Source organism: Labrus mixtus, chromosome 12, assembly GCF_963584025.1.
Source record: "Labrus mixtus chromosome 12, fLabMix1.1, whole genome shotgun sequence".
NCBI classification, from domain to species: Eukaryota; Metazoa; Chordata; class Actinopteri; order Labriformes; family Labridae; genus Labrus; species Labrus mixtus.
Genome location: NC_083623.1, coordinates 23,862,661 through 23,884,058, shown reverse-complemented (window position 1 = coordinate 23,884,058; position 21,398 = coordinate 23,862,661). Strand labels below are relative to the sequence as shown.

At 44.2% G+C, this 21,398-nt stretch overlaps 1 protein-coding gene across 1 annotated transcript in view; it reads left to right on the top strand.

Annotated features, from left to right (window-relative positions):
• Positions 1-21,398, top strand: part of mdn1 (midasin AAA ATPase 1) — a 65,582-nt gene that overhangs the window by 20,038 nt on the left and 24,146 nt on the right. Inside the window, exons 26-63 of the mRNA XM_061051263.1 lie at positions 286-432; positions 542-683; positions 771-905; positions 1,238-1,376; positions 2,008-2,140; positions 2,270-2,400; positions 2,746-2,884; positions 3,124-3,238; positions 4,742-5,002; positions 5,109-5,306; positions 6,736-6,944; positions 7,045-7,167; positions 7,266-7,463; positions 8,378-8,485; positions 8,619-8,807; positions 8,920-9,009; positions 9,096-9,359; positions 9,449-9,713; positions 9,799-9,958; positions 10,728-10,844; positions 10,922-11,130; positions 11,209-11,357; positions 11,572-11,771; positions 11,961-12,184; positions 12,374-12,487; positions 13,107-13,236; positions 13,985-14,091; positions 14,189-14,322; positions 14,761-14,927; positions 15,405-15,525; positions 15,646-15,859; positions 16,028-16,268; positions 16,361-16,484; positions 16,730-16,894; positions 16,979-17,193; positions 18,996-19,383; positions 20,023-20,135; positions 20,531-21,209. Of these exons, the coding sequence (XP_060907246.1) occupies positions 286-432; positions 542-683; positions 771-905; positions 1,238-1,376; positions 2,008-2,140; positions 2,270-2,400; positions 2,746-2,884; positions 3,124-3,238; positions 4,742-5,002; positions 5,109-5,306; positions 6,736-6,944; positions 7,045-7,167; positions 7,266-7,463; positions 8,378-8,485; positions 8,619-8,807; positions 8,920-9,009; positions 9,096-9,359; positions 9,449-9,713; positions 9,799-9,958; positions 10,728-10,844; positions 10,922-11,130; positions 11,209-11,357; positions 11,572-11,771; positions 11,961-12,184; positions 12,374-12,487; positions 13,107-13,236; positions 13,985-14,091; positions 14,189-14,322; positions 14,761-14,927; positions 15,405-15,525; positions 15,646-15,859; positions 16,028-16,268; positions 16,361-16,484; positions 16,730-16,894; positions 16,979-17,193; positions 18,996-19,383; positions 20,023-20,135; positions 20,531-21,209 (6,957 nt within the window). The remainder of the gene's footprint in view (positions 1-285; positions 433-541; positions 684-770; positions 906-1,237; positions 1,377-2,007; positions 2,141-2,269; positions 2,401-2,745; positions 2,885-3,123; positions 3,239-4,741; positions 5,003-5,108; positions 5,307-6,735; positions 6,945-7,044; positions 7,168-7,265; positions 7,464-8,377; positions 8,486-8,618; positions 8,808-8,919; positions 9,010-9,095; positions 9,360-9,448; positions 9,714-9,798; positions 9,959-10,727; positions 10,845-10,921; positions 11,131-11,208; positions 11,358-11,571; positions 11,772-11,960; positions 12,185-12,373; positions 12,488-13,106; positions 13,237-13,984; positions 14,092-14,188; positions 14,323-14,760; positions 14,928-15,404; positions 15,526-15,645; positions 15,860-16,027; positions 16,269-16,360; positions 16,485-16,729; positions 16,895-16,978; positions 17,194-18,995; positions 19,384-20,022; positions 20,136-20,530; positions 21,210-21,398) is intronic.

The following is a 21,398-nucleotide window of genomic DNA, read 5'->3' as shown; positions in this document are numbered from 1 at the left end:
AGTGGGATCATCTCAAGTTCACTGTTCACTGTAATCAAACGTATCACTCAACACAGTCTTGCTCTTATTACATCACCGTATCTCGTACTATGAAGTCAATCCCACATACAGAGAGCTAGAACATTATGATAACAGACATTATGATAACATACATTATGACAAGCTTCACAAGAAGTCGTGGGAATGTTGTCCATATTATGTTCTTCAAACAACATTTACACTCCTTTGTCCTATAATATAAAAAACTTACAGGAAGTTAACCCCGCCCACTTCCTTTTTCTCCAGGTTCTCTCCAGAGCTTTCAGGAACCGCTTTGTGGAGCTTCACTTTGACGAGCTGCCCAGTGGAGAGCTGGAGACCATCCTCCATCAGAGGTGCAGCCTGCCTCCGTCCTACTGCAGCAAGCTGGTCAAGGTCATGCAGGACCTGCAGGTAACCACACACTCCAGAACTGTCCTCCATCCTGCTGATTTGTACAGCTTTCCTACCTGATTTTGGGTGATCTTTAACACTCGTGTGAAATGGTTTTTCCCTCCTCCAGTCCTTGCGTCGGGGATCTTCTGTGTTTGCGGGGAAACATGGCTTCATCACCCTCAGGGATCTATTCCGCTGGGCAGACCGGTACAGGCTGGAGCAGCAGACTGAAGACTCTCAGGACTGGCTGCAGCATTTGGCCGATGATGGTGAGGAGTCTCTCAGGTGTTTCTCAGATTGTTAATGTTATGACATCAGTGGACGTCCTTAGATTAAGCTGCTATCCTCTTCATCAGGGTACATGCTGCTGGCTGGACGTGTGAGGAAACCAGAAGAAGAGTCGGTCATCCTCTCCATCCTGCAGAAACACTTCAAACGGACGGTCAACCCTGAAAACCTGTTCTCTAAGAAACAGGTCAACAACCAGTTCAGTGAGTGGAACACAGAAACTCTGATCCAGGTCATAAACATCTGGATCGTATATATCCACTTCTCTAATAAACTCATTCTAATACACTTCTTTAGTGTCACAAAACTGCTTTCCACGATGATCTATCTTGACTTTTAAAAGTTCAAAGTTTTATTTCTTATTTATTAATTTATTTATTTTTCTTCGTTTTATTTTGTTTTGTAATTTTTGACGTTTTAATAATAAAAGATGAAGATGTTTAAGATTTGCATTTAATCACTCAATTGTAAACTAAGAGATTGAAGCCAGCTCGTCTGATGAATACTGTTTTTTTGTGATGCTCTGATTGGCCAGGTCCCTTCATCGACAGCATTGCCGGAGTACCGGAGGAGTTTCGACACGTGGTGTGGACGCACAGCATGAGGAGATTAGCCGTGCTGGTGGGACGGGCGCTACGATTCGGAGAGTCTGTCCTGCTCGTAGGAGACACCGGGTGAGATTTAGGGCCTAGACCGAACGTAGGCCGGTATTTTTTTAAACCGAGAATTTCCTCCTCTGTTTAAAAAATATGACATGCTAACATTTTGTCACCCTTCTTCTGCAATGCATTTAATTTACAAAGCAGGCATCTCTGCTCATCAGCCTAGTCAGAGAGTAACTGTGTACTTATGTGTATGCATGTAAAAAGTCCAGTTAGCAACGTTAACACCAGCTCTTACAGTTAAGTCTGCCATCACACTGATCTCATGACAGTATCAAACAATGACGTCAAACAGGCGCACAGTGTGACGTTACAAGATCAACACTCAGTTTTCCCTGTCTACAAAATAAACACTTTAAACTGAGTTTCTGAAAATCTCCCCCTGGAAGGAGTTTTCCAAAAGGTCAGCTTTTAGTGACCTAAAACACCCAGAAAAAGCTACATATTTAAAAAATGACTCTCTACATGTGGACTCCTCCAGGCCTGATTAAATCCGTCTTTAATAAGAGGAGAGTAAGATGGACACTTGTGTCAGATTCTCCACCCTGCTCTGTATTTTCAGATTTGAAAGAATAATATCTGCTCTGGGGTTTCACCTCGATAACTCACTTCATATGTTACGTTCTCTCTGTTCCCTCACCAGTTGTGGAAAGACGACAATCTGCCAGCTGTTTGCGGCTCTGGCTGGACAAAAGTTCTTCTCCGTGAATTGTCACCTTCACATGGAGACGTCTGACTTCCTGGGAGGCCTGAGACCCGTCAGACACACACATCAGGTACTGACCAGTCAAAGCTGTTTGGAAATGGAAAAGGGAAGAGAGCCTTTAGAGCAAATATCTGACATAAACGTGTAGAATAATAACGTTTTAAAATATACTGTGTGTGTTTCTTTTGTTTTATTGCAGACTGCTGGAGAGGACAGCCGGCTGTTTCAGTGGCACGACGGTCCTCTGGTTCTGGCCATGAAGGAGGGAGGAGTGTTTCTCATGGATGAGATCTCTCTGGCAGACGACTCGGTGCTGGAGAGACTCAACAGGTAAACATGCAGGAGAGGAATCTGCAAGTTAGATGATAACGTATGTGCACAACATCAGGGGTGCCATCGGCATAGTGATGAGGTGTTGTGGGCTCAGCAGACACCATTGTGTTGGTGTTGGCATGTATGGTGAGCCAGTTGTTTGGGTTTGGGACTTCGGGCTCTGAGTTCAACGTGTCATAAAGTTAACTCTTTGTACATTTCAGTATGTCTGTTTATTCTGTGTATTTAGCACTTTTGAGTTCTGACACTCCACAAGAACACAACTTGTTGGTCCATACACAACATGGACAGACACACATCAAACGGTGACAGCCCTTTACAGCGTGTCGTGTTTGTTTTCAGTGTTTTAGAGACGGAGAAGTCCCTCGTGCTGGCAGAGAAAGGCAGCGGAGACGACGACGACGTGGAGATGATCAGAGCGACTGGAGGTTTCCGCCTGGTGGCCACCATGAACCCCGGAGGAGACTTTGGAAAGAAAGAGGTACTTTAAACAAAAGAGTTGTTAGAAGAGTTTAAAATAAAATAATAATATTTGTAAAAAAAAAAAAAAAAAACTCAAATGTGTCCTGCTGCCTTCAAAAGACACAGTTTTGTATTTGCAGAAACTGATTCTACTTAATGTTTGTGAATACAGATTGCTCCAATGTGTTTAGTTAGTAACAAAACAGATCTGTGTCGATGGAGACTGATTAATGTGTGTGTGTGTCTGCTCTTGGACAGCTCTCCCCCGCCCTCAGGAACCGTTTCACAGAGATCTGGTGTCCTCAGAGCAACAACCGCGGTGACCTGGTTCACATCGTCCAACACAACCTGCGCTCAGGACTCTCCCTCGACGGTACATCAGCCCCGAGACGAGCAGATTCTAAAACAAGCTGCTTTGTACTTCATTGATGTTTGATTGATGTTTGATTGATGTTTGATTGATGTTTGATTGATGTTTAATTGCTGTTTAATTGCTGTTTAATTGATGTTTAATTGATGTTTGATTGATCTTTAGTTGATGTTTGATTGATGTTTAATTGATGTTTGATGTTTGATTGATGTTTGATTGATGTTTGATTGATGTTTGATTGATGTTTGATTGATGTTTGATGTTTGATTGATGTTTGATTGATGTTTAATTGATGTTTGATTGATGTTTAATTGATGTTTGATTGATGTTTGATTGATGTTTGATTGATGTTTGATGTTTGATTGATGTTTGATTGATGTTTGATTGATGTTTGATTGATGTTTGATTGATGTTTGATGTTTGATTGATGTTTGATTGATGTTTGATTGATGTTTAATTGATGTTTGATTGATGTTTAATTGCTGTTTAATTTATGTTTAATTGATGTTTGATTGATCTTTAGTTGATGTTTGATTGATGTTTAATTGATGTTTGATGTTTGATTGATGTTTGATTGATGTTTGATTGATGTTTGATTGATGTTTGATTGATGTTTGATGTTTGATTGATGTTTGATTGATGTTTGATTGATGTTTAATTGATGTTTGATTGATGTTTAATTGCTGTTTAATTTATGTTTGATTGATGTTTAATTGATGTTTGATTGATGTTTGATTGATGTTTGATTGATGTTTGATTGATGTTTGATTGATGTTTAATTGATGTTTAATTGATGTTTGATTGATCTTTAGTTGATGTTTGATTGATGTTTAATTGATGTTTGATGTTTGATTGATGTTTGATTGATGTTTGATTGATGTTTGATTGATGTTTGATTGATGTTTGATGTTTGATTGATGTTTGATTGATGTTTGATTGATGTTTAATTGATGTTTGATTGATGTTTAATTGATGTTTGATTGATGTTTGATTGATGTTTGATTGATGTTTGATGTTTGATTGATGTTTAATTGATGTTTGATTGATGTTTGATTGATGTTTGATTGATGTTTGATGTTTGATTGATGTTTGATTGATGTTTGATTGATGTTTGATGTTTGATTGATGTTTAATTGATGTTTGATTGATGTTTAATTGATGTTTGATTGATGTTTAATTGATGTTTGATTGATGTTTGATTGATGTTTAATTGAAGTTTGATTGATGTTTGATTGATGTTTGATTGATGTTTAATTGATGTTTAATTGAAGTTTGATTGATGTTTGATTGATGTTTGATTGATGTTTGATGTTTGATTGATGTTTGATTGATGTTTGATTGATGTTTAATTGATGTTTGATTGATGTTTAATTGATGTTTGATTGATGTTTGATTGGTGTCACCTTGGATCACTTCATTTTTTACCTCAAATAAACTGGCCTTGCCTTACATGGTGTAACCACATAGAGGATCTCACTGACATGGTTTCTTTGCTATGAAACACAGGCGGCGACATCGCAGAGCTGATGCTGGACTTCATCGATTGGCTGACGCGGCAGGACTTCGGCCGCCGCTGCATCCTGAGCGTCAGAGACATCCTGTCCTGGGTGTACTTCATGAACGCCGTGTGCGAGCGCGACGAGGATGGCTTCATGACCATGGGGGCTCTGGAGGATGAAGAAGAAGCCGAGTGGGACCTCAGACTGGACACTGTGACCGCCTTCATCCACGCTGCGTGTTTGGTGTACATAGACGGCATCGGCTCTGGTGAGCTGATTGATCGTTTTGAGTTTAGAGAGATTTACTGTCAAAGGAGTTTTTTTTTTTTTTTTTTTTTAATGAATCTAATGTGAGACTCTTTTTCTCATTGCAGGAACCACAGTGTCGTGTGCAGACAGCGCCCTCCTGGCTCGCAGGTTGTGTTTGGGTTTCCTGCAGCAGCGGCTCGGTAAGATGACCAAACTGGATCAGGAGATGCTGGACGCCCTGAGGGTGTACGACAGCAGCCTGCAGAGGGAGCCCCAGTGGGGGGAGGACTTCTTCGGCATTGACCCGTTCTACATCGCCTTAGGTACGTCATGCAGTGATTCTTAACAGATTTATAAAGTGATACCACAACAGGAAACTGTAAATTACACACTAAAAGAAATAAATCAAATCTGTGATGTCATGTTGTCAGCTGCTGACCTTTCAGAGTACAGCTTTGTTTGTTTGCATGAACCAACCTTTCAAACCTCACAGCATCTTAAACCATCTGTTCCTGAAATGGTTTGTGATGTCGCTGAGCTTCCCCATCACAGTGCCTTATAGCGGCTCTGGCTCTGAGGTGTTTACCAGTTTATCTGCCTTTAGGGCCACTTCAGTAAAGAAGCACAATGTTTTATAGAATCAGTTTTAACCTTCAACATCACAGCCTGGTTTGGGTCAAACATTCATCACAACCCCATTAAACAGGATCGTAACAATAAGCAGCAAAATAATGGGACAGACAGCAGCAGGAACCACTGATCAGTATCTAGAACAGGAGAACAAAACTAAAAGGACAACATATAGCCTCAGACAGCGCGCACACACACACACACACACATAACCTCAGACAGCACACACACACACACACACACACACACACACACACACACACACACACACACAGCCTCAAACAGCACACACACACTCTGCCATCTCTACAACCGTCTCCCCTCAGGCCACAGATACAATCTCTCACTTTCCGGACTAATCGAGCCATGTGAACACCACTCCTTTAACCGCTCTTAACAATTATTTATCACCTATTTATCATGCTTTTAATACAGTCACTTGTATGTGTGTGTTTTTGGGTCTAGCTGTATGCGCACTGATGCTCTTTTACACAAATGAAGTTCCTAGTTAGTTTCCACAATTTCCCAGTTTGGGATCAATAAAGTAATTATATTCTATTCTATTCTATTCTAACGGATACATAAAGTTATTTGAATTTGAATTGAAGAGGTTTGGGGAAAACCCCTTTTCTTATTCCTTCTTGTCAGGAGTTATTGAGACTGACAGCTATCTCCAGTCTGTATAGAAAAAGGAAAATGTGTCCCTTTTGTCCACAAAGATGATGCTGCAGGCATTACAGCTCAATTCACTGAAGCATGAATGAATGAATGAATCTTTTTATTTTCATGTCTGGCCTCAAATGGCCAATCCTTAAAGGGATTATTCAGACACATTTAAAGAAAACCTTTCCTTGTGCCATCACACTGACACTAAATCAGCAAATCCAGTGGACTACATGAAAAGAGTTTTGTACCTTTTTAAGTGAAAGTCCCCAAAATGTGTCCAAAATAATCTCAGGTTTAAATCCCAGGATTGTTTTTTAAGTAGAGAGTGGTATATACCATCCTTCTGAGTACAGAGAGTTGATATCACACCACTATGACATACTTCTGTAATGTTTGATTGGATGTATTTTTTCTTCTCATGCTTTAAATAATCAGTTTTTCTGTTTGTGCACACAGGGACTCGGACTGAGAGTCGGGACCTATCCGACTACGCCATGGCGGCAGGGACCACGGCGGTGAACGCTCAGAGACTGCTGCGGGCGTTGAAGCTGCAGAGGCCCGTGCTGCTGGAGGGATCCCCCGGCGTGGGGAAGACCAGTCTGGTGTCGGCGCTGGCCAAAGCATCGGGGAACCATCTGGTCAGAATCAACCTGTCAGAGCAGACGGTAAGCCTCTCCGTTTGTAGTATTTAACTCTACGTTCATACCATGGTGGCTTGAATAAGCTTTAAACTCTCTGGTACTGATGATGCTTCCTCTCTGGCAGGATGTGACTGATCTGTTTGGGACTGATCTCCCTGTGGAGGGCGGGAAGGGAGGAGAGTTTGCGTGGAGAGATGGCCCCCTGTTGGCTGCTTTGAAGGCAGGGCACTGGGTCGTCCTGGACGAGGTGAGAACCAGTAGTTTCATGTTTTCTTCATTAAGACAAACGGTACCCTGAAGACGCTGACATAACCTGCTGGATTAAACTAACCTGTGTCTCCACAGCTGAACCTGGCCTCTCAGTCGGTGTTGGAGGGTCTGAACGCCTGCTTCGATCACCGAGCAGAGATCTACATTCCTGAACTGGGAATGAGCTTCCAGGTTCAGCACGAGAAGACTAAAATCTTCGGCTGCCAGAATCCTTTCACTCAAGGCGGAGGACGTAAGGGGCTGCCCAAATCCTTCCTCAACAGATTCACTCAGGTAAGCAGCAGCCGAGGTGATTTACACTTCTATACAAATTTTAATAAAAAAGGTTCTTTCAGTGATTCTGGGTTTTCAAGATCCTCTCATGGATCATTCTAACCATTGCTCTCCAGGAGTCTCTTAAAAATTAGATCAAGCAATAATCAGGAACGATCACTCTTTGGGGGAACCTTAAGAGGCGAGGGAGAGTAGGAACGATCTGTTTGATAAGTCTAGTCCTAATTGTTTTCTCTTCTTTTTTGTCTTTTAGCGTTTTCTTTCTAATTACTTCTTTGTTTGCTTTTAAATATTTAGAGAGTTGATCCAAGAGAAACATTCTGCAATTTCTTCTTCTTCTTTGTCTTCAAAACAGTTCAAGAAAATAGAAAGCTGGAAAAACATGTTAGTGGATGTTGTTGTTGTTAGAGTGTCAGAGTAGAATAGTGATATTGATAAATACTAATAATAATACATTAGACTTTTAAAGCGTTTTTCTGAATACTAAAAGATGCTTAACATAGAACAACAAAACAGAGAAAATAATGAAAAAGTAAAGCGAGAGCCGCAGGATGGAAACAGAGTGTTGGTGGTTGTAGGCGATGTTGAAAAGTCTGTAGGGATTTCTTGAAGGTGGAGAGCAAGAGGGAGTCCATCGTAAATAAAAAAAGCCATAACATTTTAAAGTACTACATAAAGGCCGGACTGAAGAAATTAGGTTTTGGACTCGATTAACATGCAAAGGATCTCAGCTTTTATTTTATCTTTCAACCTGCTAAAACTTTGTTCCCACTTTTTGTAGTTTTATACCAAATAAAAAAACTGAAAGATTGATCCTGGATTTCTTTGATTAGACTTAAAGAGCACGTTACCAGTTTTCATGCTGTGATCTTTTCTCATCCCTGCTCTTCCTCACTTTCACCTTTTGTTCTCAGGTTTTTGTGGACCAGCTCACCAACAAAGACATGGAGTTCATCGGAGACTCCATTTTCCCCAACATTGATAAAGAAATCATCGTTAAGATGGTGGAGTTCAGTAACAGGGTAGGTTTCTTTTTTAATCTAATAAACTGCTGACTAAGAGAAACGATCATTCAACCTGTCTGCAGGTTGTCTATCAGGGATTGTGTCTCACGTTTAAATCTGTAACTAAAAGCTGTTTTCCTCCCTCCATCAGCTGGTTCAGGAGGTGTGTGTGGAGCGCCGGTGGGGTCAGAGAGGGAGCCCCTGGGAGTTCAACCTGCGGGACATGTTTCGATGGTGTCAGCTGATGCAGGCTGACCAATCCCCGGGCTTCTTTAACCCAGGTCAGCATGTGGCCCTGGTGTACGCTGACAGGATGAGGACGGAGGCGGACAAAGCTCAGGTACACCATATTTCCAACTTTCTTACTTTCATGGGACTTTTTTTCCTTTTAGTTTTTTATCATTTTCTTAAATGTACCCTCCCCCCCTACCCCCCTCCGCTTTTCCTTACAGGTGCTGTCCGTGTTCAGGAAGGTGTTTGGGGAGGACTTTGAGCCTTACAGCGGCTCCAGAGAGTTTCACATCACCCCGCTCAACCTGCAGGTTTGTAGAAACACTTAAGTCCTGTTTTTCATTTGAACATATTTGAGAAATGTACAGACTAGTGAAGTGTTTCTCCTCCCCTGTAGGTGGGTTTCTCTGTCCTGCAGCGCAGTGGCGGAGCCCCCGTGGCCCTCGACCCTCCGCTGTCCATCACTCACCAGGCGCTGCGGCCCCTGGAGTCCCTGATGAAGTGTGTGGAGATGGGCTGGATGAGCATACTGGTCGGCCCCACCGCCAGCGGGAAGACGAGCCTGGTGCGGCTGCTGGCCCTGCTGACGGGACACCGGCTCCGGGTGATGGCCATGAACAGCGCCATGGACACCACGGAGCTGCTGGGGGGCTTCGAACAGGTAACCACCATCTCCGACCCCCCCTTTGTCATCATCTAAAAACATCAGACAACTTCACTCAACACTTTCCCCCCTCCTCCTCATTCCAGCTGGATATCATGCGGCCATGGCAACAGGTGCTGGAGAGCGTGGACTACATAGTTGCCATGGTGATAAGGCGTGGCCTGATGTCTCTGGACGTTGGCGTGCAGGACACAGAGTTCCTGCTGCAGACGTGGGGTCTGTTCTGTCGCTGGCTGAAGGAGGAGGGGCTGCAGAGGAGCGGAGGAGCCGTGAACTCGGAGGCTCTGAACAAGCTGGAGGTCATCATCATGCTGCTGCAGAAACTCAACACCAAGCTCAAAGTCTTCACCGGTGACGACCTCATATACACACAAACACACTTTAATGACGTCTTTCTGTAATGAGAATGTGTAGAATAATGTGTTCTCTCCTCCAGACATGTCCAAGCTGCAGAAGGACTTCACGCTGCTGAAGGAGCGCCTGGCTCAGCTGGAGGACGGGTGGACTAACGGAGGCTTCGAGTGGCTGGACGGGATGCTGGTTCAGGCTCTGCAGGCCGGAGACTGGCTGCTGATGGACAACGTCAACTTCTGCAGGTCAGAAAAAAAGTGCACAGCAGGATATTCTCCCTGGAGGACTCAGCTCCAGCCAATGGGAGGGGCGTTACGTTTATATATTCAGTCAGTGCATTGACTGTCAGTGTCTGCCCATGACCACTACGATCTCCGCACACTTAAACGGCTGCATTACATTTTCTGTTCATCAGTATGTCGTTCTCCACTCTTTAGTTCATATTGTGATTCTGTTGAACTACACATTCAACGTAGCATTGATTTAAAGGGAAATATTGTCATTATCTAGATATTTTCAGCAGTGAAGATGTGGAAACAGATATAGAGTGTACTGTTCCTTCATACTTCCACACATGACAGTGTGGAGGTTTGGGGAAAAAAACATATTTCACACTCACAAATCTGACTTTCTTGCTTCAAAAGAGAGCGATCAGAATCATAAACAGCTGATTATCACAAACCCACAAACAAATGATTCATACATTCACAGGCACTCAAATTAAGTGAACTTTCAGATTTTAGAATAGCATCACTGATGTACAGAGAAAGCATGTGATGTGATTTCTGTTTTACTTACCATGTGTTGATATGTTTATGAGTTTCAGCTTTGACAAATCAAAACAATACTTTGTTGCATTGTAGCCATGACATCATTTAAAGAAGCAAAGTGATTATAGTTGTAAATGAAGAGACATCTTACGAGTTTAAACAACTAGCTTCAAAGCATAAAAGCCCTCTATAGTTATATGAATATATATATATATGAATATACACTGATGTGTTTTCTGTGCAGTGCTTCTGTCCTGGATCGTCTCAATGCTCTGCTGGAGCCCGGCGGGTCTCTCACCATCAACGAACGAGGCGTCATAGACGGGAAGACCCCCCAAATCACCCCACACCCTAACTTCAGGTAAAACTAGATCTACCTCACTTTGTGTTTGAGTCATTGAAGAAGTCCCCGCTCAGCTGGTGTGTGTGTGTGTGCAGGTTGTTCCTAACCATGGACTCTGTGCACGGAGAGCTCTCCAGAGCCATGAGGAACAGAGGGGTGGAGATCTACATCCCAGGGGAACATGAGGGGGTCTGCTGGGACTCACTGGACCTGAAGACCCTGCTCCACACTGCGGGGGTGACCGGGGACTGTGTGTGCGAGCTGCTGATTGAGATACACAAAGGCATCAAATCTGCCATCTGGGGTAAACACTGAATAATAATAATAAAGTCATACGCTGTCGACCAGTCTGCAGAGACAATAACCATCTTTTATCTTTCAGACTCCCCGGCATCATCGCTGGCCTCCCTCCTCCACGCTGCCACCCTGCTGTCCTGTCAGCTGCAGAGAGGTGTAGATTTACCCAGCGCCCTGCAGCATGCATGTGGAGAGGCCTACTCACACTGCCAACGCACCACTGCCAACCAAAAGGTATCAACACCCCCTTAAAGAGCCTTCTTAATCTCCTGGTAACATCTCAATACATGGGTCTCTTTTATACCTGTGCTTCTGTATACTCAGTATCTGTATATGTAAGGCTGTTGAGTCAGAGTTCTTTGCATCCAGCTTGGGAATTGATTTTCTTTTGACTGTGATTGAAATAGTCGTTGGATGACAGAACTTGGGTGTGTTGTTTTCCCTGCAGCAAGCCCAGCAGGTGATCGAGCAGCACTTATCCATCCTGGACACGGAGGACTGGGGCAGCGGGCTGCTGTGTGCCGGGGTCTGGCCCGACGGCTTCCCTTCAGCTCTCCTCTCCACCGAGGACTCGTGCTTCTCAGCCGTGCTCAGAGACGGACAGGTCCTCTCGTTCTGCCTGAACACCCTCAGCCTGCAGGGGAGACGGTGAGCAACACATCCCTGAATATGTGACTTGAACTGAGCCTGACCTTTCAAATGTTCAACAGAAAAGAACGTATATTTAATGTCAAACAAAAACAAACACAGAGTGGACTGAAGTGTAAAAAAAATATCAAACCAATGAAAATGCCTTTCCCAAAAGTGTTGACATTAAAATAAATATTTGACCCACAGGAGTCGTCCGCTGAGTCTGAGTGACCTGCAGAGGGCGCTGCAGAGCAGTGCGGTCCATGAAGGCCAGGTGTTCTCTGGAGGCGTGGTGGATCTGGCGGATGGAGACGCTCTGAGACTGATCCCCACGGCGGTGAGACTGCTCACAGAGAGAGCGTCTCACGGAGACTGGATCCTCCGCAGCAGCTGGCTCTCACACCTCGGGAAGAGCTACAAACACATCCCTGGTTTGTAACCTGACATATTCAAACACACCCAAATAAAAGATCCTTTTACCAATCAACATGTTAACGAAGAGGGCCAGTGGTAAATGTTTCAAACTGCAGTGTATTGTAATCTCTCCTTTCAGATATTAAAGTAGTTTCTTTTGTCTAGTATTTTAGATTTTAATACGGTGTCATTCTTGACTCTTCCAGATCCGGCTCTGGTCCAGGTGGAGGCGGGAAACCGAGCTCTGAAGGCCGTATTTGGTGGTAAACTTGCTGCAAAGGGAAAGTCACTTGCTGAGCTGCTGCAGCCTCACAACATAGGTGAGCAACACTTTGTCTGTTCTTTGTTCTTCAGCATTTTAGAGTCCTGATAAGAATGTGTTACAAAGCACTACCCACAAATATCAACGTGGTTAATATTAGTTTTTATGCTTGAGTTAAGTCTGTACAATAATCATGGTAATGCTTGTACATAAAAAACACAAGACTCCATTCACAAATCCAGTGACGTAAACTTAAGGAAATAGAAATCTGCTGGTCTGACTGTTTACTTTTTGTGTGTTTTTATGTGACTGTCGTGTTTTACATTAGAAACAAAGTAAATGATTGATAAAAAGGTGGACAGCTTACTTTAGTCTGGTGTTGGCTTTAAAGAGAAAGCAGTAACTGTTCCTGGTCTCTCTGTAGGATCCTTTGTGTGTTAGACATTTAGAATAATAATCCGCCACCTTTAACCACAAAACAACCCACTTCAACACAACCTGGTTCACACTCATCAAAAAACTAACCTCCACTATTAACTGACCTTCAATCCCCAATGCTATTTTAAAGGCGAATAATTTGCCAAACCATGTTCTCTCTTTTTGTCTCAATTATTTGTCTCATGTTTCCGCCTCCTGCTAGTGTCTGTCACAAGTATTATCCTCTGTTTTATTTCCAGATGAATACAGGATCCTGGTGGACATGCGATGGAACAAGCAGTACCTCGATATTTTGGCAAACAAGTGCAACTTTGAGGACGAGGAGCGATACGCCGAGTTTTTGGAGGCGCTGAATGCAGTGGCCAACAGGTGCAGAAAGAAATACGGATGTTCACAGACGAATATTTCCCTTGAATATGAAAGTACAAAGACGTGATGACGGCTGAGCTTAGTCACTGCACTTCTAAAAGGCTTCTATCTACAGCTCTAGCTAGTGGCAGGCGACAGTATTGCAGTCAAAGCATAACATTAGACCAGCATCAAGGGCCAAGATATGAAAATATTAGTGCTGTACATTTTAAAGTCAAGTGAAGTTTATTTATATAGCACATTACATACGACAGGCTCAATATGCTAAAGATGATTAATCTCTGAATTTCGATAGTTAAAAGCGATTGTTCACATTTATAACGTCATGTTTGAAATTCGTCTTTCTTTTCAATCACTGTGACTACAGGCAGACATTACGAAGGCTTACCTACAGTGTGCCTAAAGGGACAAAATAGCTTAAAAATGCATGATTTTCTGACCTTCATTGAGGGCGATTAACGCGATGATGTTGACAGCCCTAAAAATGCATTAATAATTATTTTAACCAACTGGTCATTATGGTGCCGACTTTTACCCATGTAGTCCACATTCCTAGAAAAAAATAGACAAAATAAACATATCCTCCTTCCAGTCTGGAGATATTGTATTAACATTGGTGTTGTAGAACAAGTTAACATGCTAATCATTTCTGTTCAATCAAAAGGAAAACATGATGAAAAATGTTTAAAACTATTTAGCTTTTCTTTAACTTTCACTCATGCACGTGTGTGTTGACTTTGTGTCTCAGGATCGTCCTGACGATGGACAGAGAGGAGAGGTCTGTCATCTGCACCTGTGCCATCAACCTGTCTGCTCAGAACTGCGCTCTGAGAATAGCCACGGCCTTCAGCAAAGGTACGCACGGCAAACTGTGTGTAAATATGTCTCCACACCGAGCTGCACTGTGTGTCACTCAGACTTTAACAGTGAGTGTTTCTCTTCCCCTGACCAGGCACTGTGGATGTTGGTCACCTGCCCCACCCCGTACTGATGCACCTGCGGGCCTTCTTCGACCTGTGTGACTCGTTCATGCTGCAGGCGGTGCAGAGCGGACAGCCCTACATCTCAGACCACATCATGTTCGAGGTCAGAGTTCACTTTTATCACTCTGTCACTTTGCATCTCCATGTTTCATTTCTAATGCTGCTACAGCTGCTGAAATGAGTGCTCATAGTGTCTCCACCAATTATCTGTCCAAATGATCCTCAAGTGGGATGTCGTGGTGTCAATACGATCATTTTACTTCTTCCAATCGAGTCTCTCCGATCTGAAATCGTAAATATCAAACATGTTGGATATTTACTAATCCAGATCAAGCTGCCTCCAACAGAGCTGAGCTAAGTGAAATATTGAGACAGGAAAGGATTATAAAGAAGACCAGCTCGTGTCTTTATGGCAACAACAGAAGTGTCTTTATATAGTCTGTAAATCCATGAAGGAACTGTCCGTCTTCAGAGGTGGATCAGAGCTCGTGTAGATCTTCAAAGTGTCCCCTCTCTCTCTCTTCCTGTCTTGTATCTTCAGATCCTGCAGCTGCTGCAGTGGCTCGATCGGTTCTGGGACGTGTGCAGCACGCTGCCGGCCGACTCTCAGGGCATCTCTGTGCTGTCTCTACACTGGCAGTGGGTTCAGAAACACCTGATCCTCCGGCTGCCCCAGCTGCTGCTGGGAGACAACGACACCTCCATCGAGTAAAACACTTCTCTCCACATTACATCCACACTACTGTACATAGAGTTATCAAAACACCAGGATGTTAAACTTCAATACAACACTAATAAAAATCTAACATTATTGATACCTGTTTCGATACCATGACACCAATAGATGGCGTCCTGGGCAAGCAAACCTGCTTAATTTAGTTATATTTGATTTCCAGCATGGAAGAACACAGAGCACAATGTGGATTACTATTAATACTCATGAAAGGCAAAATCAGATTTTCCTACAAAAGTTTTTCCTCTGAAATATCCTCAATAATGCAGAAGACGTGTGAGCTGTGATTCTGCTCTCTGTCGATTTGAGAGCATGTCATATCTAATAGTATCAAAGTATTGAACATGTTGATAACCTTGATACAGTTTATAAAATTCTAAAGACATATTCTATGTTTCAGAGTCTGCACTTTTTATATTTTGCATCACTCTTTGTTTCTGTTTTTACTCCAGAGGTAAGCAGGAGCTGCAGGCGGTCTCAGCAGCCATCCAGACCGTCCTGTCCACCCCGGTGTCTGTGGCCACAGCTCTGAAAGGAATCCAGAAAACACTGGGGAAAGCTCTGCCGTTCAAGGTCTGAAGACGCCTCATTAGCCCTCGGTTACTGTTAAACATCGTCTCTCAAGACTCTAAAGTCCATTAAACATTGAACATTTACAGCATCTCTAAAGTAAAGTCTCACTTCCTCCCTCAGTTGGAGTCGGTGGCTGAGTGTGCGTCTCGTCTCAGGCTCCTCAGTAAAGCTCTGGATGTGAGCGACCTGAGGCTGGACGGCTCTTCCAGTCCTCTGAGGCAGGAGCTGGTCCGGCTTCAGGGAGCCGGACTCGGGCTGGACGTCAAAGAGAGTCTGCTGGAGGCATGGGGCCTCGTCCTGCTGGCAAACAACCAGCTGGATCCACACACGTCAGGTAAGCTTGTATCATATGACAACTTGTTTTTTAACCTCCTGACATGCCTCTGTGGTGGTTGGTGAAGTTTACAGGTCTGCAGAATACCAATCATTTTCATAAATCAACCACTATTAACCACTATTAGGCCAATAAGTTTGTTCCTATTAAAGCATATCTTCCCCTCAGGAGTGTTGGAGAGGCTGGTGTCGAGTGTGGAGCAGCAGCAGCGTCAGATGACCTCCAGAGGTCTCCTGGAGGTCCGCCCCTCGTCTGAAGAGGAGGAGCCAGCCGAGGGAGTTCACCTGGCCCGAGGTGAGCTGCAGCAGCTCAGCCGCAGGGCTCAGCTCTGGCCCCTCATGGAGCAGCTGGCTGTCCTCAACCAGCTGAGACTGAGCACCGACCTGCTGCACCTCGCTCTCTCTCCTGGGTAAACATGAATTGTAGTCTCCTGAATAAAACAGAAATACTCCCAAGGCCTGCTTTGGAAAGACTTTATGAACTCTTCCTGTTGAATTTCAGAGATCCGGAGGCTGAGGAAAGCTTGCGTCGAGAACTCTCCAGACATCTGCGGTTCTGCCTCCAGTCCACACCGATGAACGTCAGTCAGCTGCAGCCGCTCTGGTTCCAGCTCAGCAGTGACAGGGTCAGTACAAATACACAATTCTACAATTCATTTATCAGACACTTTTATCCAAAGCGACGTACATCAGAGAGTAAGAACGACACAAGCAAGAATCTAGAGAGGAGGAAACATCATCAGGAAGTGCAAACAAACAGCTTTAAGTCTGATTGGACACACAGGTGCTGACAGGAAGTGACCAGAGGCAGATAAAGAACAATGATTTAAAGCTAAAATCATCAATGTTTTGACTTTTCTCTCTCCTGCAGCCGTCTGAGGAGCTGCAGTTTGTTTGGTGTGAGCTCCTCTCAGAGGCTCTGTCCGCCCTGTGGACCAGCAGTGTGACCTCTGACCCCGACCTGTGGCTGAAGTGGGACCCGCTGAGACCTGAGACCCGTCAGGCTCTGAAGCTGCACCAAGGAGCCGACAGCAAAGTACCGATCTTCAAACATCTCCTTTTCATTTCTCTGTGTTTGATCGTCAGAGTTTCACCTTTCTGTTTGTTTTTGTTTTTTTAGGGACCAGCCTTGCTGAGCAAAGCCGTGTGGTCGCATTGCATGCTGGGAGTTCTCAGCAGCAGTGAGACTGGAGGTCGGTGGGAGCCGTCGGGGGCGTCCCTCCTCTCTCTCTCCCGTGTCACCCTGGGCGAGTGGAAGGAGCGGATCCAGCAGCTGCAGGATGTTTCTGCTGTGCTGTGGGACAACATGGCCGTCCCTGCTCTGACTGAGTTCAGGTATGGATCAACTGATCGGTTGACATCTTTAATTTAAACGAGTTAACAAGATTAAGTAGATAAAGCTGTCACAACAGAAGAATTTTAACTTCAGTTTATACTAGTAGATATCAAGTGATATTGACACCAGTGTTGATACCATGGCAACAGAAACACAAGTTCAAGGTACTCAGTACACGGTCATTTCCTGGTTATGATAACCAAAAACTCTTGCACACTGTCATAACCCGAAGTCAGACTACATGTTATAAGCACGATTATAGCCCGATCCGGCAGATGTAAGGTTTCGACCTACGACCTCAAAAATCTATAATTTAATCCCATGTAGCGTGTCACAGTGAACGACAATCAATGCCACATCAAGGACGCTTCATGACCTGCGGACAGAAAGCCTAGCATGTTTTATTTTTTTTATTTTTATGCCTTCCACAGTGTGTTCTGTCACATCAGTGATGCTGACCAATGAGAGCACAGAACGCTCTGCATGCCCAAAAGTGTTAAAAAAACTAAAAAAACTGAGAATATTGTTGAAGTCGGTGCTGCGTGATGGAACTATGGGACAAAAGAAAAGTTAATCTCTGTCAACAACAGTTTTTATTTTGTTTACAATCGGCTGTCGTCTAGCCCCGCCCCTCTTCTTTCCAACGTCGGTTGTGATGATTGGTCGGATACCAAGATGAAGTCTGTCATGTTGGTTGGCCAAGTCTCGTCACAAATGTATGACTCTGTGATCGTCTAATCTGACACACATATCGTGTAGTCTGACCTCGACATTAATCGCACAAAAACATCACAGAAATGTTGACAATGTTTTTGTCTTTGGTTAAAAATATCACTGAAGATCTCCAGTGTTTTTTTTTTTACTTTTGGTACTTTTTGATAAGATAGATCAGTAAATGAACAGAGATCACATCGTTTTAAAACAAGTTATTGGCGCCAGATAACCTAGATGTTATGTTGCCTACCCATTACAGTCCTGTCAGCGACCTTGCTGAATGTCGTCTTCTACTCTCTCCTCCTAACCTTAGCCTTAGGCCACTTTTTGTAAGTGCCAGCGTCTTTTTTAAATAGTTTTCAAAGAGTAAAGAGCGTTTGCAGCAGCAGGCGACCGCCCGGACAAAGAGTGCAACACCCAGCTTCTTTTTTCAAGCGCTCTGCCTTTTCTGTGCGGCCGCTCAGAGCGCTCAAGTTGAAAATCTTTCAACTATTCAGGTGCTGTGGACGAAGATATTATCCAAATGGTTCCTCCTTTGGATTGTGTCTTGTACCCAAATTCTCTGATCAGGAAAAAAAGCGACCTCAAATATTAAACTTGCAGTAGAAAGTAACAGAGCTGTGTCGGTCATACAGCAGCTGTAGTCAACAGACTGTTGTCAGACAGGACGGACGTGCAGGGCTTTTCTGCCCGGAAACACAAGGCCTTAGAAGATAAATCACTAAACAAGAAAGAGCAAAAGAAAATATTGAAAGTAAATCTAAACAGTAATATGGACCTATGCTCGACACAGAGCAAATATTTCATGTTTGAAAGAGATTAGAATTAAGTTTATTGTCATTTAGCCAATTCCTAATCTACTGTAAACAACTGCAGCACAAACATACATCCAACAGTGTGTTAAAGACACTTAATGGTAGAAAAATCATAACTGAATGAACAAGCTTTTACTATCTCTCCTCCTCTCTGTACACACACAGGAGGTTTCTTTGACACAGTTTCTTTAAAAGGAATAAACATCATATATATTCTCCACAGTCATGAATATCTTCTGCTTTGACTGACCTCCTCCTCCTCCTCTCCTCAGGGCGACAGACTTCAGGCTCCAGGGCGCCGTCCTGCGTCGCCAGCTGCAGAGCATGGCGGACCTGCTGCCCCCCAGCCTGCAGGAGGGCTACATGGAGAGCTGTGAGAGCCTGGTGGAGGACCCCGACCCTCTGATAGCAGCTCAGGAGATCCAAACCGTCTTCAGAGACTTCCTGCCTCCTAACCTCCTCCCCGCGGGGCTGCTGGAGGCCTGCATCACCTGCCTGCAGCAGTACGTCCAGAGCAAAGTCCAGGGCTCCAGCACGGCCGCCCGCTCAGGGCTGTTCTGGGTCAACATGGGCCTGCTGCAGATCAAAGTGTGGACCCCTCAGACCATCTTCGACCCGGCTGTGAAGAGAGCCTACAAACTCAACTACGCTCAGCAGGAGGTCAGAAGCTCCCTGTGTTTGTTGTAGTACCTCCATCAAAATGTAAAGAAAGGAGCTCCTAGCATTAGTTTAATTAAAGGCACAAACTATATTTCATGAATGACAGAAAATAATTTATCAATAGATTTTTGTGATTTCTGCTGCATCAAGAACTTTCGGTGAACATATTTTGAATTTGTAAAAATTTCCCCAAGGATTACATTGCAGCCTCTTCAGCTAGTCCATGACTTCTTCTTCTTAAATAATTACAAGTCACTGAGACCCTCAGGTATGAAAAAAATGAGTTAAAGATTTAAACCTTTGCATTTGGACTTTTTTAAAGAGCAGCAGGCAGAATAAACTACAGATTGTAAAAGCTCATCATGTTACAATAGTTTATGTTGTGTTTCAAAAAACAGAATGTCTGGCTAAACAACAAGTGTGCCTTTGAATTATGTGAATACATCTTTTTGTTGAAACTGGCAGAATTTTAAAAATACATGACATAAGGGGGAAAAAGTCCTGTCCTACTTCCAGACAAAAAGCAAAGATACATATCTCATGACTTTGTTTGAAAAAAAGTGAAAATTAGAAGCCGTATGAAGCTTTGACTTCATTAAAGTAATCTTGAATGTGTCCCTCTGTGTGTCTCTGCTGCAGCTGGCTCTCCTGCAGGAGGAGTGGAGAGGACGCAGTCTGTCGTCTCAGCTGATGACCGGAGCCGAGCTGGAGGAGAGCAGCATCACCGACGGCTTCCAGCATCCCAGAATCAGGTCAGAAACCATCCTGTGATAATCCACCTCCAAAAGGACCACAACTCAAGAGTTTTCTCTGAGACAGTTTACTGTGCTACAGCACTTATTAAACATTTACTTTCATTTGAATGTGAAGAATATTCTGGATGTGCAAATTTAAAATTGAAGTTGAATCGTACAATTTGTGAGAAACACTGAAATCATCATTAATATCATTTAGTCATATCCAAATTTTGATATGGTATCGAGTAACATGAGACTTCAGAATCACATTAATGTAAGGGATAATATCCAGTATGGAGAGGAGGAGTGATAACAATGACCCAGAGTTCTTTGAGTGTACACATGATGCTGTGAGTAACTTAAGGTGACAATCCGTCTTTTAACCGTGTGTTTTGGACTTGTCATCGTAGGTACCTGTGGATCCGCATGCAGCAGGTGAAGGAGCAGATCGCTGAGCTCTCCAGGAAGCAGGCCTGTCGTCCTCATGAGCCTCAGTACGGCCGTCTCTTCCAGGAGCTGCAGCACTACCTGTGCAGCATCGGGCAGGCGTCCGCAGTGGAAGACCTGCTGTCACACCTGCTGAAGGCCCTGCAGACCCCCTTCACCTCTACAAAGTCCAGGTCAGCGGTGCAGGGTCTGCTGAAGGAGGAGGCCGTGTGGCAGAACTCCCAGCAGCGCTTCTGTCAGAGGCTGCGCGAGGATTACCCCCTGTACCCCGATGTGGTCGGACCCGTCCGGACTGGGATCTTCCTGCTCAGACACGGCATGAGGCTGGTGGCCGCGCAGGTCGCTTCCACGCTCACACCTGCACCCGGTCTGCCCAGACTGGTGTCCTGCCTGCTGGCGTTCCCCTCCCTGTCCCCCAGCCTGCCGTCCTACCTGTCCCGCGCAGACTTCCTCTGCTCCAGGTCCTGTGTGGACGTTCTGCGCGGCCTCGTGAAGCTCCTCCCCCAGCAGCAGGACTCTGATCATGTGGTCCCTCAGTCGTCCACGCTGCTCCTGAACGCTCTGCTGTACGTTCAGTGTCACTCGATGACCACAGGAGAGTTCAGCAGCGAGACATGCAGCCTCTTCAGACACATCTGTCAGGTCAGTGCTGCAGGCTGCTCCTGGATCCACTGCTTCTGTTATGTTTCAACCTGGGATATATCCTAACATGTTTTTAATGCATGAATAACTAATAGGTGTAAAAACAAGTTGAATTGCTCCTGAATGTCTCATCCTGCAGCAGTGAAACGTAATCATAGTGAATCTGCTACAAGTTGTTGTTTTTGTCCC